Raw genomic sequence first — 27,932 nt, 5'->3', positions numbered from 1 at the left:
AAAACCTCAGAGATGGAAACGGAGCCAAATTTTCAAAACTCGTGTGTGGGTTTGTTCCTATTTTCCTGGAAGAGTGAATCCATCTCTCAGACCATCACGTATTATCCCACATGCCACCTCAAGTCTTTCTTCACATGCAACTGACAGCTCTTCTCTCCCTCTCTCATCCATATGGCAGAGTCACAGAGCACTTACAGCACCTTGATATGGCCCCAAGCCACATGGGGACCTTTGATCTCCTATTTGCCCATCACTTTCAGTTGTGCTTTCAGTAAGTCATACTGTAAAATTCCTCTTCTTCTGATGCTTTGATTATTGTTCAAATATTCCCTAGCAGACTCCCCACATGCCTACTTAGGCTGATAAACACGGTCCGTTCTGTCAGGCTTCCCTCAAACTCTGGATGAGTGCAGCATGACTTGTATGCAAATACTGATAGAGTTGGCTGGTGAGCTGAAGTTATTGCCAACCAATCCCTTCTCTTTGCTGTGTTTTTTATACCTTTGCAATGGCACAGAACAGTAGGCTTAGCACCTAAACATCTGGATACAAAGTGATATGCAAGTCACTGTAGTGAGCCCTGCCATATAAAACTGACATATCACCAATTTAAAGAGAGCAAGACAGAGTATTTTCAGTAACGTGAAAGAAAACTGCTCTGCATCCCCATCCCGTGATGCTGTAAAACACAGCAGGTCCAAGCCTCCAAGGCTTTTGCCAAAATATCCTGACCTTGTGTTTGCTCACACCCCACTCTCTGAAATACAATCTTCAAACTTAATTATTCTCAGTGTGTTACTAAAGCAAGTGACCTTCTCATGTGTGGCTGCTTTTGTGATAGCGTATCACCAATTTTCATTTTATCTGGAATATGAGATATTTTTCCAGTCAGGCCTGTAATTTGCTGTGTCAGGATGCTTCCTATCAGCCTGCGCTGCACCAAGATTGCCTTTCACACAGCACTGGCTGTGCAGGCACTGGCCATGAGTCAGCCGAAAGCCTGGTTCCTCCGATGGTGGGGAAAAGCACATGGAATACCACACTGGTGAGGTCACTTGTAGACACCATTTGCAGAGACCAACAATTTGAAGGACCAACTGTTTTCTCTGCCAACAAAGATGACGGACCAGAGACTGCTGTTGCCTCACCTCTTCTCCATGAACACTTGGGGCAAAGCTGTCTCTTTGCTCTCCCATAGCTGCGGCTTCTTCTGTGCATTGGTCCAGCCCAGCAACCTGACAGTGCTGCAGCATAGAATTTTATTTGATTTATTTATTCTGAGCTATTTACAATTCACATTCTGTGCTCAAGAAAATTTTAACTAATAAAAAAAAAAATACACTTGGAACAAAATGTGGGCCAGGCCCCAAAGTTCCCAGAATCCCATAATTACAAAAATTGTCTTTCTGTCCTTTCCTGTCCCCACCCCTTCCTCTCCTCCCTAAGGGGTCTAAGTCAGGGACAGCACAGATTTGGAGTATGGCAAATTCAGACTCCTTGCAGACCAGCAGAGAAAAGCAAACTCTATAGATAAGAACCTCTCCACCCCTCCACACTTGCACAAGGGCTGAGCTGACCTCACCTGGCACAGTATCAGAGAGGAAAATCTCCCTCTGAACTTCCAGGCTCAACCAGAGATGTTAAAACCTGCACTTTAAATGACACTTTTGTTCCCTGTGTAAAGAAACGGTGCCCATCCAATTACGGATTTAACTAGCTGCAATGTCTAATCACCAGTTTCTCACCTTCACCATATTCTTTACCATGCAGGTTCAACAGCTTCTTCAAAAAACATCAATGGTCTTTTTTCTCACATCACCATGTTATCTGCCCCCTCCAGCCCCCAATACAAGGATGCAACTTTAATTAGAGCATTATTTTGCCTGATAGGAAAAATCTCAGTGAGAAAGGACGGGGTTTGTTTTTCTAGGTTTCTCTGCAGCAGCACTTTGTGCTACCCTCCTACAATCCGGATAGAATAAAAAACATTATCATGCTCTTTGCTTGCTCACGTCCTCATTAATACCTCAACTGGCAAGGTAATTTCTCAGCCAAACGCAACTTAATAGGGGATAAAGCTGGCGTAAGACACTGCGATAGTAATGCAAGCCATCAGAAATGGCAGTAACTCAGCCCAGTCAATCTGTCTCAGAAAAGTATTGAGTCAAATCCTGTAGTCAGGGACGAACGACATGTCACTCCTGGCTGACAAGATGACAAGCCTGTGGACTATTTAACCTTTGGCTATGGCCATGTGGTTGTGGCTGTTAACTTGTCTGCATGTTAGCCTCTCCATGCTATATGAGACTTAACTTTTTCAGCCCTGCCGAAGCCCCACTGTCCCAGTGCAAGGGTATGGGACTAACAGACTTTCATAAGCAGTTTCAAGACTTAGTCTTCTTTGGAGATGCAAGGCTGAGGGCAAGTGATTAAACTACCATGTGGAAATACAACAGTAAAGGGTCCAAATCCCACCTCTGCCACAGGTTTTCTGTGACTCCATAGAAGAGCTTTGGCTATGTCCACATCAGCCAAGAGCAGAGACCTCTGAGGTTGTGCAGACTCTGACTGGTACCTTCAGAAAGCACAGTCTTGCTGCCTGAGCAGCTGTGTTAGGTGCAGCACTGCACTACCTTTCAGATCTACTACAAACTCGCATCTCAGCATCGCAGCCTTTTCACAGGGCAGGCTTGCTCTTAATCCCTCTGGGCCTTGGATTCCCATCTATAGTGTGAAATTATCAGTGCTTTCCTGCCTCACAGGAGCCCTGTGAGATAAATGTTGGTGAGGGGCCCTGATCATTTGGTAACAGATAGTATTCTTAACAGAGTTTAGACCCAATGTTGGTACTCTAAATCTGTTGATCAACTCTGATCCAACTTCTGCCACTGAATTTCCTGGTTTGCAAAATGCATTTTGCCCAAGCAACATAATCTGCAGAGATTTATTCTCTTCAGGGTTCAGTGGCAGTCCAGATCTGGACAGGATTGAAGGTGCCCAAGGGTAAGAGTGATATTTTCCAAGCAGCACAGGTTTTGAGAGTTTTACTGCAGTGCTCTGGAGTTTTCTGCCAACCAGGCAGGAAAGAGCCTATGTTCAGCCAGAAATCTGCATGAAACCTGGTGTCTGACAGACTAATCTATCATACACCGGAGACTTTCAATAAACTCAGGGTGCCAAACATGCTGGTTGAGGGTCCTAGAGTATATTTACAATTTGCCATATTTCTGCAAGCTTCAACTTGAAGCAACTCTTTTGGGACATCAGTCACTCCATTCAGTCTTCAGCTCTTAAGCCTGCATGATCTAGAGTTGTTTTAATGCTTATACAGCCAGGAGCAATAATAACCAGGAAGAGGTGTGCCCAGACTGCTGCGCTCCCCCTAAAACAACCCTTGCAAGTTCACATTGCACCTTCCCTGCTCTCCAGACTAACCATACCTGCTTCCTTGCACCTATCTACTTGGCATTAACAGGCACATTCAGTTCAACTCTAAATCAAGTATGAAAATCACCCCCGTCAAAGCATCCAGACTTGCATCATTAGCAGCTTAGTACTTTACTCTTACTGCAGAGAAGTCTGGCAGTCCAGAATGACGTGCACTTTACTTGCCAGTTTTGAGTGCCTTGATGCAGCCTTTGCTCACTACCTTCTACCTCCGGGCTCTTCTTGGTAATGACTATTTGTGACGAAGGCTCCTGAGCTGCAGTTCCCCATGCAACAGCCATGAGAGACGATCCTTTCCCATCTCCGGATGGAGCTGACAGCCCTCTTGGCAGGCAGAACTCTGAGGACTTCTGGTCATGACGCTCTCTGGCTGGTTTTCTACAGTAACACCTCCACTCACTGCGAATGGCCAACCCTCGTAGCCATGCCTCTCACATCCGCAGCCCCAGCAGGCTACTGCCCCGAGCTGACACCCCTGCAGTTTCCTTCTGGGAAAAGTCAAATGTTTCCCTTAAGGCTTCCCAGCCACTCTCTGTGCAGCCATTTGTTTGGGTACCATCCTCCTGTTGTCCAAGCTGTTTCCCTTCAGCTTGCTGTCGTGCCAGATTGTCACACGGTGTCTCAACCATCCTCCTTTAAACCTTTTATGTTCTCCTCGCCAGGGAGCTCTTGTGAAGCACGCTTTTTGGCTTGACTCCAAACAGGGTCTTTCATATCATCATTTCTTTGCTGGCTCCTGTCTCTGCCCAGCCAGTAATGAGATAGTGTCGAGGAGTAAGGCTCCTTGAGGAGGTAGGATGTCACAGTTACACTATGTACCTCCTCCACAAAACCCACCCTCCCTGGGATTGGGCACCCTACAGCACAGGTGAGAGAGCAGAGCACTGCACTGCTTCTCCAACATGCAGGTGAAATCACTGCTGTAATCATAATTTCAAATTTTTTTCTCAGTAATAATGAGGTCTAGAAAATTGTTTTTCCTCCCATTAAAATAAGCTCAAATAGTAATCACATGTGCTCAAGAGCTGAAAAAAGCATCAAATATTTCAAAACACTCATTCACAGAAGAAAAACAGTACGTTAAAATACTAACACTACATTTAAAACAAAAACAAAACATGCAAGCTATGAGTCAAAATGAAGGTTATGAATTTTTGAAATGTTGTTTTTATACTTAATGAAATGTGGCTCATAATACGGGTAGTGTGAGATTTACAAGGTTCTAAACTATTCATATCCTTACTTGCAAGTGTTTGGATTTTAGAAATGATGTGACAAGTAAATACGTTGCTTAGAAACCATGGTGGGCTTTTGAAACTAATTCTTTTGTTTCTGGGATTTTGACTTGGCAGGTGTTTGGTGCAGCGGAGTTATCAAACTCCTCTGGTTCGCACTCAGTCATTCAGGGAGAGCTCTCAGATAAGGATAAAGCTTAAAAATCTGAGGCTCGTGTTATTCCAGCTCCCTGTCTGCATGGCATGCCCTCAATACCTCTTACAGTTTCAGTCACGCTGTGTCCAATTCCTGAAACCAAAAACCCTCATGAGCCCCAGGATCTTCTTTTCTTCTAGGAAGCATTTTCTGTGAAGCTTTGAAACACAGGATAAACTAAGCCAAAGAGATGCTGTGGTGAGGTCATACTGCTTTTAAATAGAGACAGAAAGACCTAGCCTGAAATAATTTATAACGCTATCATCTAAGAGAATGATGTTAACCAGGAAATTGAGAAGTGGGAGTGCTTATAAACTCCACCCTGATCTCAAACTCCTTCCACAACCCCAGAATAGCTGGCGTTACTACTAATATGATCTACAGTAGCACATTTAAACATGGTTAACATTTAAATTTAGGTTTCATAAATTACACCCTGTAGAGATGGATAGAGACAGCTCCTATCTCTTTGAGGTATTGTTTCATTTGCAAATTCAAGCAGATGGTGCACGAGCAACTAATGACTCAAAAAATCACCCCTAAAAATAGTCCAGAACAAGGTGTGGATTTATCAGGGAAGGAGAGAACAGAAAAGGCTTTACTTCCCCTTCCCTTTTCTCTGGCACAGCTCCAGGAGCTTAGCATGCCCAGAGATGTGCAGCACTGAGGACCCCATCACACCCCCATGTTCATGCACCTCTCCCTGTCACTTCACACAGGGTGGAAATGAGATGATGAAGAGGGAAAGGGCTCAGCACTCCCCACTTTCCCCACATCAAGCCTGTATCCAACCCGAAAAAAACACCCGGGGAAATTACATCTCCATTAACTCTATAAAGAATTGCTCAGCAGAGCCATGTGGCACCACCGAAACTTTCAGTCTCCCAGTCAGGTGGGTAGGACTTCATGAAAACTGACTTGTCCAAGCAAATTCTATAAATACTTGTTACTGCTTCCTCATGAGGCAATACACTGCAATACATTGTACTTCCAGCAGGAAGCCAAATTTGCTGACATTCCCCCGTTTATAATGATATTGTAGCCTCATGTCTAACCACACTCATACAAATTCTTGTGGAGACAGAAACTCCCTCCAGGACGTGTTGCTGGGGTTTGAGCAGGGGTGAAGCATGTCAGTGTTAGCAGCGTCTGCACGGGGGGAAACCTGCCGCGCAGCCGAATTATGTAAACCATAAATTCTTCAGAGTGACGTGCCTGTGTTTGTGCAATGCCTGGCAGAAGGCACTGTTCACAGCTGTCCCCAAAGCAATGCCGTTCTCAAGTAATAAATATTAATAATTGCTGGTTAAAGATTCCAGCGCAGGTGAAGCCACGGCTTGAAAAGTAAAATGTTTCTGTATGAAAAGCAGAAGGGCCTCTGGCAATTTGAACAGCTACAGGAAGGTAAGTGTTATTATTTACTGCATAAATACACACAGAAAATGTATATTAAATCACACTTCAGTTGTCTTTGTGAAGAAAAAAACTCTTCCTCTGCTACACATGTTGTTCTTTTCTCTTGTTTGTATCATGAATTCTTCCAGCTCTGCTCCTCACCTCCTTGTCCTCTAATGCTGAATAACCTGGGAAGAAAGCAGTATCTTCCTCCATTTTCACTGATAGTAGAGACCGCTACCGCAATGTTATCTGATTCTAAATGTTATACTTAAACTGATTTGTTAGACCATGCTTTGTCTTTTCTTTTTGGGTTGTCTTATCTCTTTATTATGCAATAAAAAATAGTTGCTGTTGGGGCTCATGATTCAGCCACTCCTGACGTATATTATTTCACTGAACCATAGTTCTTTTCCCTGTTATAAATGCAGCTCTAAATTTGTTAGAGCTTCCCTACGCTTGTCTTGTGTGTTTCCACCCTCCTCTTATGGCATCCTAAATAAAAATAATGTTTAAAAATAAAGGAAAATAATGCAAATTATATACAATGGGCCAGAAAAACAGAGTTGCACCAAAATGCACTAAGTGAGGATCTGGCTCTACCAGCAAGATGAAGCAAACAGGTTGTGGAGTGAATTCTAAGAGAGAAGAAAGCAGTCATTTACATTGCCACTATACAAAGGTGTGTAGATGAACTTGATACAGAGGGAAAGTCTGGCCGTGGCAAATAAACCATAAAGTCAAATTCTGTGCTGGCAGAAGGATGGTGCAGAATGATTTACTTCAACTCTTCTAACATTCAGGACACCAAGGGAGATGCCAGCATTCTGCTTTGTTAACCAGTCATTTTGATTGCATCTTGTTGTTTTGGGTTTTTTTAATTCTCGTAATCTTCTCTTCTTTGCAATTACACTAGGAGTCTACTAAACTCCTCTACATAAATCACACCTTTCTTTTTGAGGGGAAGACTGGCCACATAAGCTGGAAACACTCTCCTCTGAAGCCTGAACCTGAAGGGAAAGAGCTTGAGCAGCAACCCTGGGCTAATTAAAAGATTATCTTTACCTTGCTCCCACAATGAGCTGATTCCTGTTGGCATCCAGTGCAAGCTGAGAAAAGTCATGCACACCTGGATAGGTGAAATTCGAGACCCAGGGCTTCAGATCTGCAAGAAAATGAGAAAGCAGAAAACAGTAAAGCTGCTCTAGAAGCAGTGAGTTCACCCGAACATCCACTAACGGATTTCCTACCGAGTTAGCTGTCAGGAGAAGGCTAATTAATAATCTATTTAAAGGTTTCTATTTATTCTGATTCTCCACAGAATGTGCAAAAAACCGCACATAAACGCAGGGCCGTCTCAGCAGCTATTTTCACATCCAAGACGGAGTGTCAGCATTGGTTTTGGAGACAACAGCAGCTTGATTTTACTTCTGTTAAATCTGGGGAACCATCTTCAGTGACAGGGTTAAGTGGTGTAAAGGGACTAGTTGGCTGCCGTAACAGCTCCACAACCTTGCCTTCTGTACTAAGCAAAGGGTAGCTGCTGCCCTCCAGAAAGAGAACTGATTGAAAACCAAGGTAAAGTACAAGTGATCTGCACTCAAGATCTGGCTTCTCTAATTACCGGGTTTTACCTTCCCTTTTGGGTTTTTGGTTCTCTTCTAGGTTTCATGTTACCTAAAATCTGGGATCCCTATCACTTAAATCCTTCCTTAATGCAGATGGGGGGAGGTTGGTCGTCATAGCATCTTCACAGCTGCGAGACTGCACAAGCTTGAGACTGGCTCTATCAACTATCTTGGATTTGCCAATCTAGGCAACTGTCCAAACTGCAATCACACAGGTTAAACACAAAGCAATAGATTTGGCTACGCTATGCTCATGGAGACAAAGCTCTTCCAGAAGCTACATCTATTAACACAACATCAATTGAGACATCTAAGGCAGACAGTCCTGAGGTAATAAAAAATATACTTGTTTAAAGAAAAAGCTTAATTACTATTTTTAGGGTACTCTCAGGCACGATGCTAGGGCATTCACAGAATCCCAGCTTTCAGTACAGTTACCAACTTTGTCCTTGTGTGTATCACAGATCACAGAATTTCAGCCTCACATCTTAGGCCTTTACTGCACGTAGTAACAGGATAGAGTCATATGTATCTTTCAGAAAGGCATCCAGCTTTACTGTAAAGACTTCTCTTGAGAATTTATTCCAACTGTTAACTACTCTGGAGAATATCAAATATCTGAGGGAGCAAGGCACAAATGAGAACAAATCAAGTGTATCTGTAATCCCTCTGTGACCTGTTGACAAGTAACCCTGCCTCATTCAAGGACTGGATGTTGAAGACTGCAGAGGCTCAACATGAAAGGTAATATCTTCTGGCCTCATGCCAACAGGATACCAATACACAGGCCAATGACCTGATGACTCATAACAATAATGATGCAGTTCAGACCAGTTCAAAAGAGCTCTGAAAAAACATGCTCCATTGTCATTTTATATCCCCAATGATAAATCGAGAAGTCTCACTGAAGGCAGTCAGGTTTGAATGTTTTGTTGCAGGCATTAGTTCCCCTTTCCACAGGGGTGAGATGACAATGCTGATGAGGACTCATTAAGGCCTTTGGCGTCTTGGCATGCTTTGCAGGATTACAGATGTGCAATGGTTTAAAACCTTTGACGTAGGGATGTTTGTTGAGCAATTTCAAATCCCTTCTCCCTGCAGGGACAGATGAAACCTAATCAAGCCCTTCAGTTATCAAAACCTTAAGAACACATATAAAAGTCCCTACACTCCACTTGTCCTGCCTCTCTTTCCAAAGCAGAAGCTTGTCATGGAGCTTCTGCCTCTGCCCTGAACACCACCAGATTTTGTAACAGCTCCTAAGCCCCCTCACCATGGAGCTGGACACCATCAAGCCTGGTCCCGTACCCTGCCTAACTGGATGCTGCCAGGGCCTCTCCAACAATGAGACCTCCATCCTCACAATCTAAAAACCCTGTCACCAGGAGCTGGAGGCTTCCAGCCCTTCTCAGCATTCCTGTCACACTGCGTAACCACACACAACACGTGTACCTCCTCTGCTCTTCAATGAAGAGGCATGAGCTAAGGAATAACTCAGCCCATCTAACCTTCAAGCATCTCCACCTCCTACACTCCTCTGGGACCCTTAATGATGTACTAGCACCAGGGAGGCACCGCAGTTTCACCTCTGGCATTCTCCTAACTAGTGGGGCTCTGTCTTCTTTTTCTGTAGCACTTTAACCGCAGAGACATTTCTGAGCCAAGCAGCAGAATCAGCACCAATAACACCTTTCAGGCAGGTTAGCTGGCTGACATGTGCTGCAGATCTCCTGGCACTTCTGTTGGCTGATGGGGGTGGGATTAGGGGATTGCTATATAATGATGATACCTTTTAAGGATCCTGCTCTTAGGCCATAATTTCTCTTGTCATTTTACCTCCTCTCTTACTAACTCTTTCCTACTAACTAACCCACTCTTACAGTGCAGTGGCAGGAACAATATTTCTTCATCTGCTGCTATAAGCAAACGCTTCTCACTTCAGAGAGGTACACTCATCAGTTCTTCCTTTTAATGGCAAGCTCTGACAAATTACAGGTAAAAATAATTAAAAAAAATTAAAGGCAGTAGGTGGCTTGAATCTTTACATGTTGGCTGAAATGTCAATCCAGCCCAAGAAATAACAGGCAGTGTCTTGATTTCTATTACTACTGCAGGTGGTACAAGTTATAAAGAAACCCTTCCCGGTTATTAAATTAAAGGCTGCAAGGCATGCATCCTCATAGCAAAATTAAGCTTTTATAAGCATATAGTTGGAGATTATTAAACTCAGCATGGTCCCAGATAAGAATGTCTAAATGTAAGTTGTCAGAATTAATGCCGAACGGCACATTTTCCCTCCCAACCTTCTTTCTTCCTGTTAAAAGAGGGAAGGGATAAAGTGGAATGGAAATGCAACCAACAGTCAGGACACGGGTCTTTTTTCATTCAACACATTCAAATCTACTGCTCAAACCATAGGCATCCCTAAGGACAGTTCCAGCCTTTCATTCTGAAACTAGCTCAGTTCTGCGAGGTAAGTGCTGCCCTGAGTCTATCCTATATTAGCTGAAGTTTACACATATGGACCCAATGAACTCCAGAGTTTGCTTGTATTTGACCTTTCTCAGAAGGCTGATTTTTCCAGTGCTGACTCTTTAATTTGGCTGGAAACCTTCAGTGCTGGGGCATGTTTACATTTGCAAAAGTATCTGTTTAAAAAACATTATGAAAGATTAAAAACCAAGGCCCTGGCTTCACATGTCGGCAGCAGGAGCTGGAAAGCTAGGAACCACATGGCTTAGGGGCAAAATGTTCATCAAGGCTTCCTTTGTGCTTCTCATCTCTAATCATTTCCAGGGGGTTAAAGATCCATGCTCTCACTTCCTCCACACAAGGACCAACAAACAAAAGATTTATAGTTTCCAACACTGTCCATTGCCAGACATCTGATTCAGAGACTCTAAAGCTCTGCAAGCCCCTCCACAGCTCAAGGTGGTTCAGGTATTCAGCTGCAAAGAAGACAAAGCTTCACAGGAAATGTAAGTCTGCAGACACAGCTGTGCTCAAACTATTATGCATCCATAAGACAAGGCGAAAAGACGCCCTCTGCCATTTCCGAGGGTGGTCCCTGCAGCCTGATAGCACACTGCTCTGCACCGGCTTCCTGTGAGTACAGGACTGGGACAAGGATTAGTCAGCTGCACAAAGGACTGCATGCCAAATTGCAGGAGCTGGCTTTAAGGGCCTGATCCAGAGGCTCTTCAAGTCATTGGCGGTTTTCCACTGAGTTTGATGGGTTTCAGACCAGCTTCTAAAGATGCGGTAAACCTGATAATACTTGAGCCTTCATCTCCTCAAAACCAGCTGCTCCCCACCTCACTCTTACACTGTGTTTTGGAAGAAAGAACTATGTAAACACTGAGTTGAGACTTCCCTGTCTGAAGGTCAGCATTTACTCCTTCATCTCACTTGAGGCCGCTTGTAGCTCCCATCTCCAGCAGGCTGTAACAGCTTTGTGCATCCAGCACGCATCACACAAGAGCAGAGAGGTTAAATGCCCATGCCTTGAAATTGCAAAGCCATTGCTAGGTGCATGGAGCATGGCTAACCGCTGTGTTATTCAAGAACATCTCTTCCAGGATAATTCTCGGTGTGGATTTCCTAGTCTGGAGCAAAAGAAACTAAACTAAACAGGACCAAGGATTCTCTCCGCAAAATAAGGGTATACCCACATATACAGACTAACCATGCTCCTATCCTAGGATTGCACAGAAAAGCTTCAAAGATATCATAAAAACACCTTAAGGGAGGAAGACAGGGAAGTTAGAATCACAAAATCATTTAGGTTGGAAAAGATCTTTAAGATCATTGAGTCCAACAATTAAACTTACAAGGCCAAGTTCACCACTAAACCATGTCCCTGTTGTTGAACAAGAAGCAAGATTCAGAGGGACCCCATTCCAGAAAAGACAACCTGAACCATATACATTACATAAAGACCCTGTAAAATAAGCTGATTCAACAGTAAAAGTTTGTGTAATGAAGTAGAGCACACATATAGCACTTAGGGCCTGCCAAACTCAATGGGAATAAATAAATACCTGTGCTGCAGATATTCAGACCTATTTTTGTGCAGTGTTAACTTGACTACACATTGAGTGCCTCCCTTACTGCTTCAGTATGGTCTCTTATAAGTTCTCTTAACTCAGCTTACTACTTCATGGCATGTTTATTTACTATGTGTGAGTATTTCAGCATTCCTGGTGAGGCCCAGATGACAGGCATGACTTCTGTAGCTGTTCAATCTCCTCCTCTTTTGGTTTGCTTCAGCCCTGCACAGGGCAAACCACACATAGCAACTGGCAGATACTCCAGTATGCAAGTATTCAACCACTTAGAACTTTTTCAGACCACCCACTAGCCTGGAGGACTCTCAGTGTTGGATCCCAATCATGACCAACTGACGCAAATCACTTTGCAACATAAGTCAAGGTCTCAGGCTGTCTTCTTTGTCCAGACTGATGAAATGTCCTCTTTTCAGAACCAGACCTACCATCTCAGACCATCCTTTGCTTCAGTTATCCTCAGTATTCAGAGCATTTTTTATGAAGTTGACAGTTGCCTGCTAAGACTGAGGTCACAGTTTCCATTTTGTGTGGGCCACTGACCAGAACCCATCAGAGACAAAGCAAACAATGCTGTAATCAAAGATCAGAAGGCTAATGACTACCCACGCTACAACCTGTCTTCTCAAACGCAGCAAGTGTGGACACTTCCGAGAATTCATCGAAGTTAAAGTCAAATTACAGCCTTATCTTTATTAGACTGTCAATGAATCATATTTATATCAGCTTAATTTTAAATTTTAGCTCTCTGTTGTAGGTCACACCACCAAGTTAGTGCAATAGTCTTTGGAAAATAAGTTTCACTCCTACCCCATGCTGAGATGTAAAAGTAGCCTCCATAACACAAAACCACTTCACAATTCAGCAAATTTATCACGAGAAGAAGAAATCTTTTGCTGTGTCGGCAGAGCTAAGCCAACAAATGTGTCAGCACTAAGAGCTCAACTTTACTCATGAGGCCAAAAAACTCAAGCTGGCTTTACCCCAGAAGTCCTCCTACACACACACATCACCCTGCTGTCTTGTCTTCCCATCACCACCTCCACCTCATTACTGGTATTCTCTCTTTCTTTAACCTGATCAGTTGAAATCTTTAATTGTACATGTAATATGTCCTCATCCCAACTGCTGCAATTTCTAGTTTCATTGCCTTCTCTGGTCTCCACTCACAGTTATGGGGACTCAGAAGGCTGTTGGCAGAATACATGCCCTTCTACAAAATGGGCCAAACCAGCAGTTTCCTTCTCTCCCCCCTTAATACCCAAATCCAAGTCAGATGTTCTTCCAGCTGTCTCATTTTCATGGTTTCCTTCAGGTTACCCCTCTGACCCCACATCCACCTCCCCTCCCATTCCTGCTTTCTTTTCTAGCAGTCTTTACCTTCCAGGCATGTTTCTACCTCCTTTCCTGCCTACTCTATCAATTCTTTCTGTCTTGGCCAACTACAAAACTCCTCCTCAGACAAGACAAACAGTGAGCTAAGGCCATGAATGGCCTGAGAGTCACCGTCATAGCTGCTTGCAGTGAGCCATTCCCTTTCAATGGGATCCAAGAAGCAAAAAGAGTTGCTAATGTCCCTCTCCAACCTGTCCAAGAATATGTGGATAGCAGATGACTGGAAGAAGAAAGAATAAGCCTTTTTCTCTCTTGGTATCGTGAAAGAGGGAATAGTCCCATCTCTCAGCTACCAAGGAATAGAAGGAGACAGAAAAAGAGGCCATACTCTTTATCACCCTGAAGAGAAAAAAAAGAACCGAAGACTCAAGTCTTACCTTCACAGAGCCATAGGAATCACAATAATCATAGTAACCTAGACATGTTATCATTTAAAGTTATGTCAAATCTAGATGATTTTTCACCTCTCCCCTCACTGCATACAGCTCCTCCTTGAACTACCTTGCTGAGCTTATTCCATCCCAAGAGAGAAATGACACCTGGAGATGTAGGCATGGTCCCAAGTGCCCAACAGCACTGACATTGGAGCCCTCTGTCTTTGGCAAATCATGAAACTACTTAGTGTCTCAGTGCTTCCAATTGTTAAATGGGTTTAGGGATACTGGCTGGTGCATGAAGACCTAATTATCTGTAAAGCACATCATGTACTGGAGGCACTAACTGTTGCTAACGCAAACCAAGCATCTTGACTCTTTGTTTCCTAAATTTTAATAATTTCTTCAAAACAAGTGTTGCTAAATTGTTTCAATATGAAGAAAAAAGAACTTAGTACAAACCTATTTTTTGCAAAAGTACAATTATGACTGCTTGTTTATTTACTTTTTTATTATTAACATGGAGCAGCTGGCAAAACACACCAATCTACCAGGAAGAACTCAGGGATTCAATCCCAGATAAAGAAAACAACAGATAATAAGCATGAACTAGTGCTCACTTCCAGTATGCTGTCAAGTTGTTCTGGGGCCCCCCCAGGGAAAGAGATCGAAGGACTGCAAGTCATATTTCTCAGTTCTTCAGCATTTCTGCTCCATCACAGAGGCCAGTCTCGGCCCATTGTCTGTTTCACTTGGGTTGCTATTTGCACATGGTGAAAGGCAGGCAGAAGATCAGTCAGGACCTGCCCCAGGGGAGAGCCAGAAGATTTCCACTTGGTGAGTCCCCAGGCCTTAGGCTGGGGGACTGGGAAAGAAGTAGCGTAACATAAGAGAGGCTCTTCTCTCTTCAGTATGGCTCCTATTGCTCAGACCCCCACAAGACCTAAACCCCAAATAACATAGAATCATAATCATTCAGGTTGGAAAAGAGCTTTAAGATCACCAAGTCCAATTGTAGACCCAACACTGCTAAGTCCACCGCTAAACCATGTCCCAAAGTGCCACATCTACATTTCTTTTAAATACCTCCAGGGATGGTGACTCAGCATACAGCATGGCAGATCCTTACTGGCAGTGGCCGATCAAGAGCAAGAGGAGATGACACAGGGCTGCAAGAGTGTCAGATACAGATGCCCGTCCATGAGTCATGAGCATGTCCGTTTGCCGTGCCTGAGATCGATAGGACCACCGAAGGTTTGTGTCTACACAGCACAGGACTTCATGGAAAGAATGGATTTGGCTTTCCTCACCAGGCTACCAACTGCGGCAAACACTACCCTAATGCTGCCTCCCCTCCTTAACAACCTCCTTGAAAGCTTTGCCTGCTACCCCACACTCGCTGCACGGTGTCATGCAGCCATAGTTCTGTGCCCACCACCACCTTGTGAAACTCAGCTAACTGGTGCCTCACTGTCAGCAAACCCAGAGATTTCTTGTTTTCTTAAGGATGTTGCAGAGTATTTAAGTATTGTGATCCATTGTTTACAGAGACAAGCCCTGCAGCTGTCACGTAATCTCCCTGAGAAAGATAAGATGAGTGCTCATGCATCACTTGCAGCTTCCTATGACATTCTGATCAGTATAATCCCTCTTTTCAGACAGGAAAGCAAGCTGCATCTTGGCTCCTACAGCCACTGCAGTCTCACGGAAGAAACACTCCTTTGTCATCATTCAACCATCATTCAATCTGCCTCCTCTGCATCTGGAGGTACATTTTTTTCACTATCCTCACAGTTACATGTCTACATCAGCCACTTGTGCCAGCAGAGACAGTGAGAGATTCAGGACAACTGTTTTCACTAGTGAGAAAGCAGGAGAGGGCAGAGAAAGCATGTCTAAACTCTCCTTGATTTTCACCTGCAGTTAGCCAGATCTGCCACAGAAGCAGATGTGTCTGATTTTGACGAACATCTGAAACAGAAGTTGACCCTCTTTGCTAGGTCACCAAAGACTGAACTGGAGATGACAAGACAAACAGACAGTTTGTACTTTTTAGCTAGCCAGGCTTATGAGGACTCCTGTCTTCTGTGGACAAAGGTCCCACCTGAGTCAGTTACACCAATGAAGCAGAGCAGAGGCTGTAAAATCCTGAAAGACTTTTGAAACGAACCTGTTCTCATAAGGATCAGTGTTTTTAAATTGGAAGCTGGCTAATAATAGTAAAGGATTATCGGAGACCACATTTCACTAATGACCTCCACCTCTTTTATTAATGTGCTGTAAACCAGAGCAATTCTCACGTATAAAATACAAATCTGAATTTTGCAGCTCAAGCACTTCCACTAAAATACATTCTAAGGATCGTCCAATGTTATAAAGAGGTAAGGATGAATGATCTATGAAGTCAGAGCTTTTTAAGCTGGAGCACAAGAGTTTCTTCTGGATTTTATCTGTACCTCCCAAAGCCAGAAATGATCATAAACCCCTCTAACACAGTCTACTGCATATTGCAGATCACAGACTTTCATCCAGCTAATCCTATACTAAGCCAGGGAACATGTTGCATTTCTTAACCATTTAATTCAGCCATGTTAGAGGAACAACTTGGCCAGCTAGACCTACGGTAGCAGAACACTCTAGAAACAAAATTATATGCTCAGGCTTCCATTTATAGACTTGATGTTTCAGTGCTGGGCACATTGACTGTGGTCTAGCTCAGCACATAAGCATATGCTTGGTTTCAAGTGCACAATCCCATTGACTTCAAGGTAAGTACATATTAAGTGCTTGACTGAGGTGAGATTGTTCATGGCTTTCCAGGGTGAGCCCCGCATGATTAAACAAGAATATTTCTTAGGAGATTGCTAGTACTAAAGTGAACCTTATCAAAACATAATGACATCCTTGAATGGAAGGTTTTAGGAGAATGTGATATATTAACACTCATCAGAAGCAGATAGCTTAAGTAAGTGAGGTCTGCCATACCACTGGCTCACAAACTTTACTCAGTTAGGGAACTATGCTAAGTCAACTTCAAAACTGAGAATGAGGTCTCTGTAAGGCATGTCTTTGTTTGCACTGAACCACAGAAAAAGAAGAAAAGCGCTTTGGTTTGCTTTCCACCCTGTTTCCTTTCTCTGAAGTGTGCCTGGGCTCTGAAAAGAGGCAGCCCACTTCTCTGTCCTAGATCCAATCACTGTGCCAAAGAAAGGACCACGCACATGCTGCTGTTATCTGCTGCTGTTAGCCCCAGTTACACCAGCAGTACCTCTGGAAAACACAAATATGCTACTCTGCTGCTGACAAGAGTTTTTCACGGCCTTGATCTAGGAGTACAATGCCAGTAACCTTCTGAGTACCTGCTTCTCCACACCATGAGTCCACCTTACTCAGTCCTGCTGCTGAGGATGCCCTCCCTGTCATCATCACCACCACTCATGGTCAAAGGCAGCTCCTTCACTTGAACTATCGTACCTCTTTAAAGTTTTACCTTCCCTCATGCCCATACGTAAGAGTCACTCAATCACTTTGCTTCCTGAAGCTTCACTATGAAGTCTTCCTTTTCTCTCCTGCTTGTCATGATTCGCTCTAAGGCATTTTGTGAATGAAGGGCACTCTTCCAAAACCCCTTTTCTTCTTGAGGCCCCAAGGAACATCACATAGAATAATTTTTTCAATCAAATCTCACTGCAATTATTTGCGAAGTGCCTTGGACACCATTAATAGGGAAGTGTCAAAAAATAGCATCATTATTGTTATAATTATTATTATGGAATGAAAAATATATTGAGAGCTGTTGGGTGTAATTTTCAGAAGTTTTGCCTGAGAGCAAATTAATTCCCTAACCACTGCATATTTATGGCTTTATCAGTCATAATTTTCAAACAAATTCTAAATCAACTCTAAAGAAGAAAATACCAGCTTCATTTGCCACATTTCCATTTTTCAAGATTAAAAAGAAAATTACCACAAGGCTTGCTTAATGTAAACAAAATCTATACTGAAATGTACCAAAGATCAAATATTTTGTAGCACCCACAGGATGCCACCAGTTGCTGGTCAACATTCCATCATTAGTTAATGTTTGGACTCCCTGTATGGAGATTCAAGGGCAGTAAGGCTATGAGCTAGAAGACAATTCTCCCATAATGTATTTTGCCTTCCCTTTGGTGTTTACCCAGGTATTATTCTCATACTTCACCCCACAATCTTCATCCACTGTTAACTAAAATTTTGGTTTGGATTGTCAAAATCTCACTTGTTCAAGAAAAGTGTAAATCTTTATCAGAATTTCCTAAGAGGCTCTCCTAGCTGGCCTTTGAAGCTGATGGATGCTAATGTGCTTCTTTTCCATCAATATACAGTAAAGGGAATAATGTATTAGTGACCAATTCAACAATGGTGGGGGTTTGGTAAAATCTTAAGAACCTTCAAAAGAAATAAATCATACCCTATTATCCTTCAGCCCACAAAGTTAAAACAGCTTTTGCTTTCAATACAACAAGCGAACACTTAACTGCTCCCCACAGATTTCAGTGTTTGAAGCTGGCCACGTTTCAATAAAATGTTGTTTAAAGAAAGAAAATATTGAGAAAATATATAGCAAGCTACATTCAAGCAACCTGAATCACATTTATCTGGTAGGAGGTAATAACTACAGACAGTCTGAAGTAAAATCCCAGATTTAAACACTCCCAAACCAATTCATTTTGAAAACCTGAGGCAACAAACAGAGCAACTTGTCTGCATCTACGAGAAACTGAGGATTAGACAATGGGTCAAATACCACACACTGAGAATTCACACCAGCCATGATGATACAGTCTGCAAAGCTAAGATTTGCAGTTCTGAGAAGATCTGGGACATAAGGTATTTAACCAAGTCCACCTCTCTCCTGTTCTTCAGCATGGGAGCAGCTGAGGTGTTTTTAAGGATGAAGACAGGTGGCAATTATTTAAGCAGGGACAAATTATATTCTTCCAGCTTACGCTAACTGCTATGACCCAGGAGAGAGAGCCCTGAGAGAACAGAGAAGAACCTGGGAAGTTTATCGTACTTTTTCCTGACCATAGCAATTTAATGGACAATGAGAAATTAGAAGTGAAACTGCAAGTGGAAACCTGTCTACCCCTCATTTCCAGTTAAGTTGTGAACATCCAAGCAAATCATATAACACAGATGAATCACAGAATCACAGAATGGTTTGGGTTGGAAGGGACCTTAAAGACCATCCAGTTCCAAACCCCCCGCCATGGGCAGGGACACCTCCCACCAGACCAGGTTGCTCCAAGCCCCATCCAGCCTGGCCCTGAATGCTACCAGGGAGGGGGCAGCCACAGCTTCACTGGGAAACCTGTGCCAGTGCCTCACCACCTTCACAGTAAAGAATTTATTCCTAATTTCTAATCCAAATCTCCCCTCTTTCAGGTTGAAACCATTACCCCTCGTCCTATCACTACCCTCCCTGATCAAGAGTCCCTCCCCACCTTTCCTGTAGGCCCTCTTTAAGCACTGGAAGGCCGCTATAAGGTCTCCCCAGAGCCTTCTCTTCTCCAGGCTGAACAAGCCCAACTCCCTCAGCCTGTCCTCACAGGGGAGGTGCTCCAGCCCCCTGATCATTTTTGTGGCCCTCCTCTGGACCCGCTCAAGCAGGTCAATGTCTTTCTTACATTGTTTGTAAAAAAAAAAGTTTTCAAACTTTCAAGCACGTCCTTGGTAAACAAGCTGAAACGAAGCACCCTGCACCCACTACAAACATACGCACATCAGTCATGGCTCTGATTTCGCTATAACGGATCTTACATAGTATTGCTGTGGCAGAAGATGCTTCTGGCTTTCCCAAGGGGCATGTTACAAAGGAGCTCCAAATGTCTATAATGAATAGCAAAGGTGCTTTATGTCCAAGAAACAGCTTGAAATGCATTATACTGCTAAGAACCAGGACAGTATGGCAAGGGCATAGCCCAGTTGCAAATGTAGGGATCGATCTATTGGTTGTAAGATACATATGGAAAAGACAAGAAAGATAAGCATGACCAACAAGAACTAGAAACAGTTTCTCCAGTGTTTGGCTTACCAGAGTGGTCCACAGTGGAGCTGTGCCAGGACGACATACTGTTTAGTGAAGTGGGACTTGGATGCATGTGTACATACATGTATAAATAAAAAAGGACACACTAAGGATGTACTTGACTTATTTCACAAATTTCTCAACTCACTGAAAAACAAACAAGCATGCAAGATCCTTAATGTAGCTACCCACTCACAGCCAAATAGGTAATAAAACACCAGAAACAGCCTCCTGGGAAGTAAAAGATCATTTTCTTATTGATCTAACAAGGGAAATGAAACTTTAACTGGATTTCCTATAAGCACAGAGTAGAACAATCTAATTATGAAAAGCCCAAACTTTTGGGTACGTTATTATTATTGGTGAACTGTACAATGAGCATAATTTATAAGCCCCAGGAAAACTGGGGAACCATTGTGTTAGTTTGGTACTGTGCAAACACACAGGATGGTGCTCACAGCACAAATTCCTAACCGATCGCTCACGATCTCTATGTAGTCTGCTAGGATAATGCATCCAGCTCACAGCCCCTTCCCAGCCCACATCTCTCCTGGCAGTGGAAACTTTATCTCGAGCATGGAAAATAACCATATTTAGGACCAGAATTTGTGTCCCTTGACTGGTCTAGACCATTTTCTCTAGGTTATAAGTAATAGCAGGTGGTTCGGGGAATGGACTCTGTAAAGAAACAGGCATTTCTTCAGATCCAAACACAGCTAAAGTAAAAGCACTTTGCATATGCAGACTCCTTTCTGCTTAAATGAGTAGGTCGTGTACCATATTCTCCCTTTCTCACCCCCCCTATAGCAATACAAAGAGATGTCAATACAAAGAGATGTGAATTCAAACGGACAGTTGACTAGCAGGGATGAGATACAATAAGCGAGAGATGAGACATAGAAAATACATAATTTCTCAGGAAAAAAGTTTTAAAGTACACAGAAAGGAGTTTTTCTTGTATTCTTCCATGCCAAGGGTATTAGGTGTTAAGAATATCATAATCTGGAGGAAAAGTACAATAAAAAGAGAGGCTGAGCCCAAGCAAGGTGGGAACTGAAGACTGGAGAACACAAAACATGTTACGGCACCACATTTGTCTTGCGATGGGAAGCCTGGCTAGCAAGGTTGTGAAAAAGAAGCTATTCAACCCCTTTGTAACATCAACTGTTTTGTTAATCCATTCATTCTGGCAGTAAATTAATGCATCCTGTATGACTGAATGGTCTGGGGCCTTACTTATTATTAAAGCCCATCCACTGAAAATTGTTGGTGTAACATAATCCTCTCCCCTGGCAGCGGGAGCATCAGCAGAGCTGCTGCTGGGGTCACACTCTCAGTCCTTGGCTCAGCATTCCCATTGTATAGAAGGCTGTGATCCATGGGACGATGCGTTTGGAGACCCACAGAAAGCCCATGAGCCACACAGTTAACTGAGGACATCCTCAGAGCAACTTGGAACAGCACCTAAGATGTAGATTCCCCTGCTTGTCTCCCCTTGCAGCCTAAACCTGCTTGTGCTGGCATTAGAACAGGGTAGAGCTTTAAGGTAAATTATATTATGAACTGAGATGTGTTTTTGGAGGTGTGAGCCTTAAATACTACATGCAGCGGAAATTAGGTGCCTTTAATTTTTTGCTGTATATTGTGTATCTGCTGTATTTGCAGCAGAAAATACAGGATTAAACTGTATCATGAACAATCACAAAACAGGTGCTGAGAAAAAACAGTAACTCTGAATCTTACTGGGGTTTAAGATATCCAAATGATAACCTGGTTTATTTTCTTGATGTGTCTGCAATTTCAATCTTTCTTTCTCTTGTATAATTGTCAATTTCTAATTAACTCATACGAGTTTTTGCCCTCTATCATTAAAGAGAGGAAGGAAACAACAACAGTGAAAGGGGAGGAGATATTTTTTTTCTGTGAAAAATTCATGCCTGATTAAAACAAAGCAAACTGGAAGATTATGATTGTGTTTACGTAGCCATCACTTCTGCAGAGAAGGGCTCATATTGAGTGCTAAAAAATGCCCATCAATTCCTCAACATCAGGAATTGGGACTCTAATATTCCCTGCAGAATGATTCATCTCAGTGCTGGATCCTGCAAACACATCCTCTGTAAACTCAAAGTTTGGTGCTCCTGGTTAATAGAAAGAGCACACACTTTTTCTCTTTTCTGTACCTACAACATCCTCATTATTGTATTATCTATTTAAATATCCAGCTGAGCTCCACTATGTTTTTAACCGCAAGGGTTTCTCCTTTCACCCCTCCCCAGTTAAACAGATGGTTAGACTTATTTAGCAATTAAAATCTACATTTATTTACCCATTCCACCAGGGCAAGGTTAGAGCCAGTGCCATATCGTGTAGGCTTAAAGATTTTGCTAATTCACTTTAATCCACTGAAACCTTTAAAGCACAGATAATGGAAAACAGACAAGAAATCTCTTACACTTTCCAAATTCAGAGACAAGAGTTTCCTCCTCTGTGAAGAGGAATAAAGCTCTCTAGAAGAACCCTGAAAGGTCAGCAAGGAAGCCTTTGACTACTTTCTTCCTGGAAACTCTATCTCAAAGGTCACAAAACCACAACTACATTGCCTTTAGCAAAGAACCTAACTAGAGACACATTGCAAGGTACTTAATGGCCTTTAGTGAAGAATGTAACTGGAGATGCATTGCAAAGCCTTAAATGGGAACCAAAATCGATGTCTCAACATTTAGGAGGAAACCATTTTTAGCAAGGCGATTCAGCAGCTGATGATGCTGGCACACAGAGCTTAACACACTAGTCCGGGGTGAATTCAGAAATAATAATGGTACTGCTATAATGATTTAACTGTCCTGTGACTAAGTGGACAGGTTGGAGAGGCAGTAACTTAGGAGTTACATGTACACTTGGAAAATCCAACTGGGATAAAGACAAGAGAAATACCATACTGCAAAAGAACAGTAAAAGGATTGCCCATTGCAACACAAAGGCCCCCTCTTACATTCTTAAGACCTTGCCAAGTTAAGTGCCCAGGTGAAAGACAGAAAAACTACTAACAGAGGGGATAAATATATAACAAAAAAAAAAAACAAAACAAAAGGAAAAAAAAGCAGCAAACAAAAAGGCAGCCACTCCCTGCAATTTCAAAACAATTTACTTCTCTTGCATTCAAGTATGTCCACATTCTCTATCACTTTTCACTTATTAAGTGTCTGGATCCAGCCAGCCAGGGGACGTACATAAGCACTACTGAATCCAGTTAGAGAAAAGGACATTGAAACACAGTTTCAGTGTGGCACAAGAGAGAGAGACTGTAGCAGAACTGAAAACGGAGATTCTTGGACCAGTGGTCCCAAAACTGCCTGAATTAAGTGACTGCTGTGAAACCTTGGAGTTAAAACACTGTAAAATAACTAATGATGAGAGGAAATGGCCTCAAGTTGCAGTAGGGGAGGTTTAGATTGGATATTAGGAAAAATTTCTTGACTGAAAGAGTGATCATACGTTGGAACAGGCTGTCCAGGGAAGTGGTGGAATCACCATCCCTGGAGGTGTTTAAAAAATGTGGCACTCCAGGACATGCTTTAGTGGGCATGGTGGTGTTGGGTTGATGGTTGGATTTGATGATCTTAGAGGTCTCTTCCAACCTAATGATTCTATGATTCTATAAAGCATCAAAGGAAATATGATTCATTAGGCCACTTTCACCGGCCTGCGGATTGCAGGTGTAAGGAAAACAGCACAGACTAAACCATCATCCGTAACAGCATCAGGAAGGACTTCAAAATGGATCGTCCTACTGGAACTTGAAACAGGAATAGAAGCTCTTACCTTCAAAAGCAATTGTGGGGTGTTCTTTCCTGACACATTGCTGATGTTCAGCTTCAGAGTATTCAGGTACATTCTGTGATGCTGAGAGATGAAAAGCAAGAAGAAAAAGGCTTGGCAATGACAGGGAAATGGCCTTTAATCTTGAAACAACCATGACTGAAGGGCGGCTGCAGAACTAGCTTCCAAGGTAGGCCCAGGGAGGATACCTGAAATAGAAATAATTCCACTTTCAGAAAGACGAATGCTTATCCAGAATGTGTAACATGGGTAGAGAAGGGTGGAGGTTCCCCTTTCATCCCAACCCCACTTGTGCTAAGTACACAAGATAATACTCCACAAACAGCATCTAAAAATAATGACCCAATTTACAACTGTATTTGGGCTTCTAACTTCAAAGAGAAGTGCACAGCTCCCTAAACATGTATCTCTCTGTATCTTTGGGGTATATGCGCTTATACAGCAGCTGGTGTGCAATGGCCAGCGCTGATGACACGAAATCTCAAATACTCCAGGTGTAATTGTGTCCCCCAGTGCGGATACCTCACTCCTCAGTTTCATGACATGTCCATGTTTAAGTTGCTACATTCAAGAGATTGCTAAGGAAAGGAAATCAGTCATCACGAAAACATCTGTGCAATTAATACTGTTCTAATAGGAGATTTATACATTTTACTGCTGCTGTTTTAAATGTCTTAAAACAAGAAAAGCCAATTTAAAGGTGTTGCCAAGGAAGTGCTAATTAAGGTACCATAAAAATTGAAAGAGCTTAATGGGGAGAATGGTGAGAAGTGAGTCAATTGCCAGTATTATCATGGGATGCCATAGCTCCCAGTCACAGGAGCTGAGGCACAGCTGAAGAGGTGCAGCACTCATTCTCAGGCTAGGAGAGGGTAAAGTCATGCTTTTTCTACGTGAGCATTTTTAACAACAGCAGCAGAAAAGATATAGCTCTTAAAACTCCCCCGGGCTTAACAGACCTGAGGCAGGGGATGGAGGATTAATTAGCCCATGCCACAAGCTCCCCAAGATGCTGCTGCAGCTTAGGAAAATCTGCATTGCCAAATTTAATCTTACTGATGTGCATGCTGTATTTTCCTATGTAACTTTGTTCAATTATTGCAAACACATGTTTTTAAAGAAATGGAGTCTCCTACCCTTAAATCTTTATCTAGTGATAAAGCTGATTCTGAATAAATTCACACATAATGAGATTTACAGTTCCTGTGGGTGTAGTGATTCATAAAATAAGTGTAACAGCCACCACCTGCAGTGCCCAATACCTCTATATTTTTGCTCAGAGTCTCCAAAACACCTTCAGTGAGCTAAAGCGGCCAGGCCACTGACACACAATGACAGGCTTGTGGCATGGAGTGAACTCCAATATATGGGACAATACTGTGACATAAAGGAGTTGGAAGAAGTTTGTAAAGGTCTTTGGGCATCACAGGAGCAATAAGGGACTGCTTACAGCAGCAACGGGAGACAGCTGGTTTGAAAGATGGATCCTATGTTTTATTCTTATCTGTATTTCTCTGTGATTTTAAACACTGGCATGAAGACAAGTTGCCAGAGCATCCATTATGCGTGTCTTCAGCACCAGCTACATACCACTGACTGAAAATAGCACTGGCATTCAGGATTTGGGGTAGTTCTAGGGACTTGGTTTCCCAGCTAGGGTGAGTGAGAGATTACAGCACTTCACATTTTTTCCAGCACCATATACATGCAGATTTTATGCAGGGATGTATAAAATCTCATTCCAGTTCTCCAAAGGAGGTTCTACAGTGCTTCACTACAGAGGGTTTTTTTAAACACAGTAAATATCATGTTAAATTAAAAAATGGGACTGGCAGAAGTAAGAGATGTGAAATCATTCAAAGCTAAGGCCAGCACAGCATTTAGTCATTAAGCACAAGCACACTGTAGGGCGTACACCACTGAGTACTGTGGCATCTCAGATGATGGAGATGTTCTGCAAATCACACTGTAACGAAAATTATTGATGGCAAAGCATCAGATTACATTTTCAGCCATTGGTTTAAATGATCATTTTTTTCAGTACAGATCCAGAAGTGAAATACAGCACAGAGACGTGGACCCCAGGAAGACACACGTTGTATAGCTCTCGGATCCACTTCAAGTTCCAGAAGAGACAAAGCCAACCTTTCCTTAGGTAGGAGATGGTTGTTGTGGGAAATGCACAAAAGGCAAAAGGACTTCGCTGTCAGATATCCTTGCTGGAAACTGGAAGAGATAGTCATGGAAATCTCACTTTATGCATGCTCTGCTCCTCCCAGTGCAGCCATTACTGGCTAATCCTAGAAATAAGGTACTAAACTAGACAGGCTTTTAGTCCGAGCCAGTACGGTCATTTTCAAGTACTAATCATCCAAACAACGAACTCAAGCTAGGTGAAAAAAATTCTTAAATCAAACAGTAGGGTCCTATGCTCCTCTACGGCCCTATGTGGTCTACAATCAGCAGATGAGTAATTCAAGTTTCACACTCATCAGGGTCAGGAAATGATAAAAAGCTGCATGCAGGAAAGCTTCATAACGTCCCACAGCCTATTCTGTGCCAAAGCAGAGTACATTTACTAGTGTTTTGTCTGGACTAGTTGTAAAATGTGCCAAGTAGCTGGATTTCTGCCACTTTCCCTGAGAGATTTTACCACAGTCCAAGAGACTTCAGTGTTCCTTAGAAAGCTGTAACCAGTATTTGGGGTAAAGTTCCATCTTCTTTTTCCTTATTGTCATAGGGAAAGCCAAAGTCTGCATGAAAATAATGGCTTCGAACTTGATGTGAAGTGGAAAGTAATATATGACCAAACAAAGACAAAAAAGAAACACTATAAAAAACTTGTATCCTTCCCTGCATCCCCTGTCTCCTACATCCAATTGCATCCATCAAATGTGTGGAGCTCTCATGTGCTGGGAAGTTGAACAAAATCAGTGTCATGTGCAGCCCTGAACTGGTGTCTACTGGAGTCAGAATCAATGGGTAAATGCCAGCTTGATCAAAGGTGACAGAAGCCAGAGCCCTAGAGCACTGGCTGAACAATATTCAGAGAGCAGATAGCATTGCAAAAGGTTACTCCTTCAACCTGCCCCTTCCCAGGCTGCCTTGCCCATTTTTTTCTCAATATTTTAAGAGAGACTCTAACTCAGTAATTGCTATTCCCAGCTGCTGCAACTTCACTTCTGAAAAAAACATACTCCGAATATGAAGCAGTGCCATGTGCGAGAGCAGGTCAACTGTAGTATGCCAAGAGCAAACTAGTAACTGCCTGGCAGAGTCCAGCAGCTAGTTATGAAGTGTAAATGTTTTAATTCTACTGGAGATGGCCAAACTCAACCCTTCAATTTTGCCCAGGCTGCAGATTTTCATTGTGAGGGCTGAAGTATGACCAGTGCTCAGGACCAGTCCTCATCCAGACTACTAAAACACTGCACGTCCTAAGCACAGCCCAGGCTAGTGGTGGCTTGCACTGCTGGAACTTGCCCTTGCCATTTAGTTACAGTTAAATGCTATAAAAAGAGCTGTTCTTATTAGACTCTGTGCTCAAAATGGCTTAGAGCTCAAGAAATCAGCTGCCAAGGTTTCAGTGCAGATGACAGACAAGAGCTCAAATCCCTGGTTAAACTCAAATCTCAGACAGGACGTACCGTTTCAATTCTTTATTTGCTCATCTTGATATATCTTTATCATCTTAGCTATTCCCCCACACAGCCCCAACGTAGACACATTAAAAAAAAAAAGGATTAAAATGTCCAATAAGATTATCTGTCCAAGTTTATCTGTCCTCTCCCTCATGAAAGCCTGTCCTCTGCACCTCTGCACAGTCCCAAGGCCCAGTGATAAGGCGTCTCTCTCCCCTCTCCTACTCTGCACAGTGAATCCCTCTGGCCCTCTGCCAAAAAAAAGTCAACAAACTCAGGCTCCATTGGATCTGGTGAAATATGTTCGAGAGACACGTATTTTGTAGAGCACCACTTCTGCCACCACCCTCTTGTCTCTTAAATCAGGCTCTCTTAGCTCACGGGCCTCCCTGACTGTAGTGGCAGTGGCAGGGGATGGGCAAAGAGCTGCTCCTTCTGGGTGACGCAGGAGGTCTACACGGTCAGTGTGTCGCCAAAGCTGGGATTTGCAGCCGCAGCACCCCTGTGCGCACAAACCCACTGCCACATGCCCGTTCCTCGCCCAGGCTGTTTCATGGCAGCCCGATAGGGACAGCGTATAATTCTGCTTTGCCTCGTGGCTTCAACCCCTCGCACAAGTGCAGCATTCAGGGGATCACCCACAG

At 43.0% G+C, this 27,932-nt stretch overlaps 1 protein-coding gene across 2 annotated transcripts in view; it reads right to left on the bottom strand.

Annotated features, from left to right (window-relative positions):
* The window catches only part of SEMA5B (semaphorin 5B), a 135,678-nt gene extending 111,895 nt beyond the window's left edge, over positions 1 to 23,783 (bottom strand). For both annotated transcript variants that reach the window (XM_086464975.1, XM_086464976.1), the window contains exons 1-2: positions 23,630 to 23,783; positions 7,339 to 7,438 (exon numbers count right to left, since the gene is read on the bottom strand). In XM_086464975.1, coding sequence (XP_086321101.1) covers positions 7,339 to 7,438; positions 23,630 to 23,783 — 254 coding nt within the window. The remainder of the gene's footprint in view (positions 1 to 7,338; positions 7,439 to 23,629) is intronic.
* Between the last annotated feature and the right edge of the window lie 4,149 nt (positions 23,784 to 27,932).

This window comes from Leptosomus discolor, chromosome 5 (assembly GCF_034619465.1).
Source record: "Leptosomus discolor isolate bLepDis1 chromosome 5, bLepDis1.hap2, whole genome shotgun sequence".
NCBI lineage: Eukaryota > Metazoa > Chordata > Aves > Leptosomiformes > Leptosomidae > Leptosomus > Leptosomus discolor.
This window is presented reverse-complemented; position numbering and strand designations above follow the sequence as displayed.